We start from the raw sequence: 9,746 nt of genomic DNA, 5'->3' as shown, positions 1-9,746 counted from the left end.
GGCCATATTGTTAACATTTCAACAAGACATTTCATCTTTGAATTAATATCAGTATAATTGTTTTGAAAGCTGATTTTCATTTATTTACAGCTTTGCTCAGCGAGAAGTACTATACAGTTACAAAGTCCAGTATACTTTAAAGCCCAGTGCAAAAGGACGCAACATTGTCGACCAACAACTCCCAGCATTGTTAGGAACTGAACGTTGCGTCCGTTTGCACGGGGCTTAAAACCATAACTCGTGTTTGTTACAGTTGTTCATCATGAGCGTTCACGTGCACAACGTAGGTCACCGTTTTTACTCTCTCCAACGTCTCCTCAGGCCACGTTTTGACAAGGTAGTGCATTAAGTCGTAATCATGACCTGTCCTTATGTCGGATAGCAAGGTCTTTCAAATATCTCCCAAACGGTTCAAATAATGGTTTCATTATTCTGAGGTTTTCTTGATATAAATTGCAGAGATCCAGCTCTCTGAGCTTCCTTTGAGCCAAGGCAGCTCGTTCCGTGTCGTTTGCGTCCATCAGAAGGTAGCATTTCCACAACAGGTACCAACGAACGACGATCTCTGGACAGTAAAATGCGTGTCCTTTGAAGGGAAATTCTCTGATGAATGGGTCAGCAGAACTTTTATCGAAAGGAGAAAATACTGGAATACTTTGCGCACTATTGTCAGTTTCATCCGTCAAAGGGTCACTTTTTAAAACTCTTACTGCAGCTTCAAAGTTTCCATGCAAGTAAAAATGAAGAGCTACATTGACAGAGCCCTGAAAGTCCTTTCGATGAAATAGATCTTGCTGCAGTTGGATTAACTCCTTTCGGTAGAAAAAGCGCCATTGTGAGACGGATGTAACCTCATGGAAATAGGCCCTCAAGCACCTCAGGTTTGCAAAGCAAACACTGTCAGCAATGAACTGCTCCTCTGCCGTTTGTTGTCTTTTGCGAGAGTCGTGCAGAAATGTTCTCACAGCCTTGAGGATGAATTCCCTTCGCTGAGGGTATTGCTCTGACGCACACCAGGCACGAGCCAATTCTCTATACACTTTTAAGCAGTAATAAATCCGAAAACTTCTCTCGCAAGACCGTTGCAAGTCTGATAAGGCCCGCGACCACCTCTCCAAAAACTCCGCCAATATGTTCTCATCACACATTTTGCACAATGTTGATGAGGAATTAAATGAATGCCAAGTGATTTGGCGAAGTCCACTCAAATAGCACCAAATTCCTTCATCTAGCCAGAGATGAACGTACAAGTTCTGACTGATGTCCCTACAGGTCTGTGATCCCTTGAGCAGTTTATCCTGAGAAATATCTATGAATAGGTTGTTCTCAGGTATGAAATAATGAGAACAAAAACCGTCCAGACAACATCGCTCCAAATTTTTAAAAAACATCTGCAACGAAAGGACAAGATGATGACCAACCCAGTGGGCTGGGTTCGTCTGTTCGATCAGCCAAAACATTACGTTTAAGCCACAATAACTTGGAATGTCCAGGTGTTTAAGATTTGTCTTCATCAGCGTTTTAGCGTACCTGTAGCAGATCCTTTGGGCTTCATTCCAGGAATTGACAAGCAACAGCTCAGGGACGGAAAACGAAAGCCTCCACATAAACGTTTTTCTTCTCTGGTATGAGGATGGGTGCTCCATTTTTCTGGGCTTGGGGACAAGGTCGACTCCGTAGTCTAACATCTTTTTGACAACATCGTCCCTAGGGAAGCCAAACTTTCTTTCCCTTTTAAGCCAACTAGATGCCTCTTCTGGCCAAGAGGGACAGTGAAGAGCGAACACATTATCCAGGGGCCCAAGGTTCACGTAATTAGGCAATGTGGAAATGTTCCAGCGTACAGTTGAAGCTGGACCAGACTGTTGAAAGGTCACCCAACCGCCGAACCGAAAATAGTTGAAACGAGAATGAAGCTCGGTAAAGACTTCGGATGACAGAAAAAATTCACACGACCCCTCTTGTAGATTTTGCAACCCCGATTCATCTAAGATTTTGTCAACCTCTCCTGGAGATGGGAAACCAAAGTTGTCCGCTTGCACGTTTAAAACAATCCTGTGATATGACTGTATAAAAACTGACTTGGGGACGTTAACCCTCAGATATACATGACCTGGCTGATCAGAACTTTTAATGGTTAAATGGTCTGTAGTACTTGCTTTCTGAGTGGTGTTTACCCTTATGGATTTGTAGATGTACATCATGTCATTGTCGGATCCGGACATCCCCAAGGATTGCAGTCCAGCCCGAAAGCTACCTGTGTAACGTACTTCAACTTCGCCCATTCCAAACACTTCACCAATAAACTTCTCCTCGAAAGGGATGTAAGGAGACAAAAATCTTTTTCTTTCCTGCCAAAACGTGTCTTGCCACTTACCAACGTTAAACAGAAACAGTGAAAGGGGAGTGGCTGGAATGTCCTTGCCGTAAATATAGCTGCAGAGAAAAAAAATAGTAATTCAGGTATACTTGACAAAAATGAATGAACCGTACCGATAAACGCACGCAAGAAAATAAATACCTCTGGCACCCAATGCTTTCCTGGTATATTTCATTCTTGTCCCCACAGTTTTGGTCACGTGGTCTATATTTTGGCTTATCATCTACGGGAGGTGGGGGTAGCATATCCTACATGGTAAGGTGGCCTTAATCCCCCGGGGGGGGGGGCACTGCGATATATGGGCTATATATGTATGTGCCGCTGTGAAGGGTATGGTTTTCAAGCAGTTTACTCTAGGATAGGATATATAAATCAGAGAGTTTGGATCTAGATTAGGGTATCATTTTTCAGGAAACTGATCAGTTGGTTGAAGATTTTATCTAGACTAGGGAAACAGCAACTCTAGGATTGGGGGGATTTGGGGAGTTTACTCTAGTGTAGAGTAGCAAAATTCATCTGAACTAGCTCTGGTATAGGTTAAGGGTTCCAGGTTCCCAGCGGCACATCTCCACTCAGAAATTCGCAAAGAACCCCCCCCCCCCCCCCCCGCCCGGGCGTTAATCGTGAGGGTTAGACCCAACAAGTGAACAAGCTACTCTTCGATTTCTTTCCTGATCGTGTTCGTCTTGTGGCAACTGTCCTTACGCTAGAAAAACATTTTTGTCGTCTGTAAACAGGCAGACTGAGCTAACTTCCGGGTCTTGAGACCACATTGAACGGGAAGCAAACTTGAAGAAAATTTCGAGATTTCAAGCGGCTAAATACTTTAATGAAAACAACGTCGAAAATTCAGTTTATTCCCCCATGTCTACAGCGTACCGTACAAGAGTTTAACCCAGTCAAGGCATCAAAAAGCATTGGAAGTCCTTTTTCACCCGTTCATCTGGCAGGATGTTATCATCAGAACCGCTTTTACCATCCGCGCTCACAGAGTTGAAAACCTGGGCTGATATATCTTACCTTCGTGTGAGGGGCACATTATGTTGAGGTACAGCGAAATCCAGATGAACAAACTAGAGCTTTAACTCTTACGGCCAGTACTGCAGTTATGGATTAGGCCGCTGAGAAAAGGTTTGAGTAGCGGGGAAGTGAGTACTCACCTCCACAAGGGCAAACCAAACCTTCTGCTCAAAAAATAACAAATCTTTCTCCATGCTATCAAAAGCTGAAGCCATATGTTCTTGTACATGAGGGTGATATTTCGTTTGGTTGAAAATCGGAAGAATACTAACATGAAAATGGACCTCAGCCACGCCGACATGTTGAAAGGAGCCCAGCAGTGCGGAAGTGCGCGATGTCGCATAATACGCCTGGCTTTACACTTCAGTTAATTAAATGAAGGTGAAAGTGAAAGTGCTCTGTTGTTTAGTTTGAAATGTGCTTGGTTTCTAACCCGGGTTTCTAAGATAATTTTTGTCATGGTGCCGTAGAAGATCGTAACTTATTTGAAAAACGTTTATATCGACCAAATTGTGAAAAATTAAAACACTTTCGAGCCAGCTTTCACTGAACTTTTTGTAGGTATCAGATTTTAGAAAGCCCACAGTCTAGTCATAGGAAATTTTTTTCAGTGTTCTATCCGGTACTTAGTAATTATTTATTGGGGGTGGGGTGGGAAGGAACTGAGAGCAAGAATAGCAGTAGCCTGTGATCATGCCCTCTCCTTTTATCTCTGTAATCTGTTTTCGGGAGGAACTATTTTTTCACTCTTGAGTCAAAGAAGTAAAAAAGCAAACAAAAGAAATAACGCCTGATCTCAGGTTAGAATAGCAGAAAGTAGTGACCCCATTGGCCACTGGCTGAGAGTTCTGGCAACGAGGGAAAATTGCACTTTCCATTTCTTGGCCACCAGACCAGAAGTGCTTCATTATTACGAAATTACAAAAAAAAAAAAAAACGTTTCTGATAGTCTTGCATTAACTGAAACGGCCTTTCCCATTCAGTAGCGAGAAAACAATCCTCCAGTAGATTTTCAAGTATGAGTGTAGCCACGTACAGGGCCATTAAATCTACAGTTCAACAAAACTGAAGAGTTACCTCACAGATTTATTCCTGTTACACAACACATGTAGGGAAAATACGTAAAAGAATAAATTTCTTTTTCTCGCAGACAGATGTACCATGAAATGTTTTCAGTGTTCTTGATTTCAGAGAATCATCAGGGTCGGCCAGGGTCTTTGGGTATACGGTATACAGGGGCTTTTTAAATCGGGTATACGGTATATTGCAGCTTAAATACGGGTATTCGGTATATCACTTTCTTTGAATTTCAGGTATAAAGTATACGTGGGTATAATTTTGGGTATATTTGGATGAATTTTGGGTAATTTGACAAATTTTTTTCGGGTATACTGGTATACCACTACCCCCCCTGGCCGACCCTGAATAATGAAATAACGTATTCATTTTTTAGTCGGAGAGATGTGTAATTATTAATGGAACCAGTTCATTAACTGTACCTGTACTACCTGTACCTACAACAGTATACAGCAAGTGTTGACCTTAATAAGCTTGGCACACACCAGGCAACATATTGCAGTTGTAGCTATATTATTCCTCTGTGGCATGTTTCAAGGACAAAATGAATCAAAATCAATTGTCTCTGGACATGTAAGGTGGAGTACAAGCCCCTGTTCTGAAAAATGAGCCCTGCTCTCCTCCCCAGGCCTAGTAATGAATTAGAAAGACCAAACTTTAGAGAGTGTTAGAAACTGACCCTAAAGAATGGTACAGTGTAGCATAGAAAAAGTCTAGTGTGTGCTAAGCCTTTAAAAACTGTCAAAATTACATTCTGCGAATGAACAATATTTCCTCAAGTTAGCAATAATATTTCCTCAAGTTATTACAGTTTCCACAAGACGTTTATGCTGGATGCATGCTGCATATGCATGGATTTAAACTATTAAAGCTGCATTCTTACATTCACTAAAACAGAACAAACATTAAACAAACAAAACTTGAATACACATCATTATCCAAAGCATCATCTTGGTAATTTTCTTTTCTGGAATAAATTAGACAGATGCACAGTACACATTCAAGATTATTACTAGTAGAAATGGAAAGTCCTGCTAAAAATGCTTGTTTAATTTAAAATTGGTGAAAGTCTGTCGGTGTGAAAGTGCTTTTTCTTTTTTTTTTTTTCAAACAAAGCTTGTTTGATCGTAGAAATCCTTGCTGTTCAGCTGGCAGTAAGGTTTGTTGTTCTTTGATCACTGTGTTTTATCACAGCTCCTTTATATTATACCTAACTTATAATATTTATTTACACCACACAGGGTTACTTACTGCTAAAGGTACATAGTAAGTTACAAACTTTCATTATACTCTGTTCTCTAGTCAATAACAAGATCAACCATTTCTACTTCTTGAAACTGTGCTTTCAACTCATATACCCAGTCTTCATCTTCTGTATCCTGAAAAGGAACCAAATAAGATATCTTGAGTTTGACGCAAAGCTGTAAATCATTCCAGAAACAAAAAAAGGGGGGCTGAACTTGACCAAACAAACTCTCATTACCTGGAGATGTTTGCCTAGAGGGGACAGCAATTCAGTAATTAAGGAAAATGATTTCCAGAAATTTGCTTGATGACCCCAACAATATTTAGGAAGAAAATTTGGCTGCTTAATACTTGGTTTCCTAAAGGTTTGTAGATTTTTCACCACCAGCTATTTTGCATGTTAGAAATGAGACTGTAAACTCTGGGAAACCAGATGGGAGCAAAACTGCTGGTATTGGTGAAAACTTTTTGATAACATAACAAGTGGAGAAACAGTGGCATAATGGCTAGAGAAGTCCAGGTTCAAGCTGTAGCCAAGGTACTACATGTATGTTGTGCTCTTAGGCAAGACACTTCACTCTCACAATTCCTTCTTCCACCCAGGTGTATACTGGTGAATCAGATTCTGGGGGGTAATGCTGTGATGGACTAGCATTCCATCCAGGGGAAAGAAGTCATATCCCTAGTTGCTTTCTGCTTTGGAAAACCAAAAACAACATAAGCTCTGGCCTGATGAGCCACTTGCCACATCAAACACAGATTTTACAACTGAGCAATTTCTCATGCCCTTATTGGCTGACAGCTATGTTTGATAGGAGTTAAGACCATGGAAATTATGCAATGGTGTCGATAAGAGTACAGAACATAGAAAATTGTCAGTGATTTGTTAACTTGAGTCCAGAGGGTTTTCTCATCAATATCACAAAGTCATGTCATTGCCAGTCTGTCACCTGACTGGCATTTGCCTTGTTGGGTCTCCAATAATTGCTTATTATCAACAAAATACTCACCAACAATTTGGTTTTCTTTTTCTTCATTTTTTTGCTTGGTCTCTCGATTGGCACATCAAAAATACGAGGATCAGCTTTCCTTTTTCCAGGAGATATTGACGTAATCGATGATGTAACAGAAACAGATCCAGGAGAGCTGGGGACAAAACTAGGTGGCAAAACAGGTTGTCCCACTGGAGAAAAAGGTAGTGGTGAAGGCATGCTATCAAATCCATAACAATCTGAGGTTTGGTAACCACAGTTTGGTGCAGCTATGCTTGGTGTAGAATGATCTGTATGTACTGGTGACAGCCTGGAATGGAAGAGTTGTTTATCCAGAGGAATGTTCTGATCAATAGTCATTGCTGTTAAAGGGATAGCTCCATGTTCAGGTTCAGAGTCTGCATCATAAGGATCTCCTTCTTTTCTCTGAGCAAACCAACTCTTTGCTCTTCTTGGGGTATTTTCCTTATCCTACGATATTAATAATAACAAAGAATATATATACTGTACAAACTACCATCAATATGACAAAAACCACTTCTTCAGTCACTAGTTGTACTGAGTCATGTAATTGTCCTGCAAGGGTTTTCAACATGAAGTGTTCCACAACTGGGTTTTTAAGGGTAAACAAAGTGTTCTGATAATGAAAGTAGGAGGCAACATTGCTGGTCACAGGTACTATTTGATAACCATATACTACTACAGCTGAATTTCAGACAGCCCTCAACCTTCAGAATAATGAAAGGATTTTTTCCACCTAATTAAAGGACAGCATTACAGCACTGTTTGAAACTGGACTGGTATCAAGGGGTCCTATTTTCTGTCTTGACCTTTTTACTGATTTTCCAGCTTTTTATGCTTCCTACTAATCTATATCCGCCTCAAGATCCACAATGTATATGGCACAGTTTAAAAGTATGAAGGACACTGTTATGAGGCAAACATAATCATGCTGACATACTATGACTGAATAACTTACCGTGACTGTTAACACAAACAGGCAAGGGAAGTCAAAGAAACTTAAAAATAGTTGAAATAGTTTCATGCTTTGGGTATGGTCAATGTCAGAAGTACAGTACTGACAAAACTGCATAATAAGATATTAGACAGGCAAGCTTACATTTACCGCTCTTAATCACTGGGATAGTGGCTAATGAGCCTTTCAGACAAAAAAGATTTCATCCACGGAGTGTTTTAACATGACCAGAAGTCTACTGTGGAGTGAACTTACTAATCTTGTTCTTGACAAGTGCTTGACAACTTCATTGGTTTCACTTAGCTTTCCTGACTCAGAAGACTCGGTTTCTTCTGTAGGTAGAATGTAAAACAATGTCACATCTAGCCAACACCGCAGATGAAATTTAACCTAGGTGAGTAATGTCTGTGAAGCAGTGCCAATAGCCTTGTTCTTGGCCTCCAATGGGACTCAATGAATTATCTTGCATTTCCTTTAACCTTATTGGCAAATCAACAAAGGCTTTTTAAACAGGCCAATCATGGCGTGCACTCAAATCCTGGTACACAGGTGAGGGCCTAGAACAAGGATGTGGCACTGTTTCACAGACCAACTTAACCAGAGTTTAGTTTCATCTGCAGTGCTGGCTATGTCAGATCATAAATAAAAAAATACCAGTATGTGATCTTGGCTATTTTTGTACTACTGATCAGTGATAATTTAAAGTAGGAGTTTGGTGCATGAGTTTGATGTTTTCGTGCATCTTCTGGTTATTAAGTTTGACTATGCTCTTTAGTTTTATTAACACTACCTTATAAAAAGGTCCTCTTAGCAGGGGGTAGTAAATTTGTAGCTAGTGTTTATTTCAAATACAATCCTTTCAGGTTTTGAGGATTAGGCCATGTCCCTGTCAGTATTCAACCCATCTTTATGTCATAATTTTGATTATACTCATATAGATATTTGGGTGCTATTAATTTTTAAATTATTATTATTATTATGTTAATTATGTATTATTATTATCACCATTTCATCTTGTCTCATGTTGCCGCTTCAAAGCCATGTAGCTTGTCAGAACTTTACTCTAACATGGCTTCAATAGATAACTTGACTTAACGCATTATCTGTCTTTGAGTATAAGACTGACAATATAATGCCTATGTTGTAGTTAATTTTTTATCTCAGGTAGATTTCATTTTTCTTTTGTTTCAACGCCATTAGCATACATTAACATACCCAAAAACAAAAGAAAAAGAAAAATTACCTGAGATAAAAAATTAACTACAACATCTTCATGGTTAGGGCATATGAGAACAAATCAAATACAATAGATTGATACATGATAAATGTCACTCTCCAATTGTTTAAATCAGGTGTTACTTATGATGGATAGTATTTTGAAACTGGACACTTGTAAGATTTCTGTACAGCTCCATACATTTATTTATGTTTTTTATCTCAGTTAATTTTTATTTTTCCATTGCTTTTGGATATGGTAATGTATGCTAATGAATTTGAAACAAAGGAAAAACAAAAAGTACCTGAAAAGAAAAATTAACCGCAACATTTATATGCATGTGTATTTTGTGTAGTTTAAAAATATTTGTGTGAAATAGTATGAAATTGCTGCACAATAAATCCATGAACCTGCACGGAGTAAAAGGACAAAGCCATACATGCACACAGGCTTTATTTGAATACACAGATTAATGTACGTATGATAAAAGCATGGAGTTGTGCAAATTTTTCACCCTTTCTAGTCCATGGCTTCACTGTAATGCTGTTAAGTTGTAAAACTGTTTTATAGTTTGTGTACTTCAGCAAGCTTGAGTTAAGTCCTGAAACTTTCATTTCATTGTTTCTATAAAATAAATTGCCTCACCGTACCTTGTTCTCCGAAGTTTCTATCAACTTTCGTCCTTTTCTTCTTCTTTATCGGAGGCATTTTCTGAGCGCACTTTTGTATGCAGAGATACAAAACCGAAGATTTACCCCATTTTAACGGACGCCTTCCATTTCGCAAGTAAACAACGCGGCGAAAAACTCGAAAAACGCGCCGAATACGCGATGCGCGCTG

General features: G+C 39.5%; 2 protein-coding genes across 2 annotated transcripts; both read right to left on the bottom strand.

The window, feature by feature from the left end:
• Nucleotides 1–201: 201 nt before the first annotated feature.
• On the bottom strand, nucleotides 202–3,813 carry LOC140942957 (uncharacterized). Its single transcript, XM_073391977.1, has 2 exons — nucleotides 3,541–3,813; nucleotides 202–2,436 (listed from the first exon to the last, which is right to left on the bottom strand). The coding sequence occupies exons 1-2, from the start codon at nucleotides 3,741–3,743 to the stop codon at nucleotides 357–359; spliced, it is 2,283 nt and encodes a 760-aa protein (XP_073248078.1). The 5' UTR covers nucleotides 3,744–3,813; the 3' UTR covers nucleotides 202–356.
• A 1,610-nt stretch (nucleotides 3,814–5,423) lies between these two features.
• Nucleotides 5,424–9,742, bottom strand: LOC140942984 (uncharacterized). The gene is made up of 4 exons (XM_073392010.1): nucleotides 9,557–9,742; nucleotides 7,946–8,022; nucleotides 6,733–7,185; nucleotides 5,424–5,856 (listed from the first exon to the last, which is right to left on the bottom strand). The coding sequence occupies exons 1-4, from the start codon at nucleotides 9,612–9,614 to the stop codon at nucleotides 5,776–5,778; spliced, it is 669 nt and encodes a 222-aa protein (XP_073248111.1). The 5' UTR covers nucleotides 9,615–9,742; the 3' UTR covers nucleotides 5,424–5,775.
• Nucleotides 9,743–9,746: the final 4 nt, after the last annotated feature.

Source organism: Porites lutea, chromosome 7, assembly GCF_958299795.1.
Source record: "Porites lutea chromosome 7, jaPorLute2.1, whole genome shotgun sequence".
Taxonomy (NCBI): domain Eukaryota; kingdom Metazoa; phylum Cnidaria; class Anthozoa; order Scleractinia; family Poritidae; genus Porites; species Porites lutea.
This window is presented reverse-complemented; position numbering and strand designations above follow the sequence as displayed.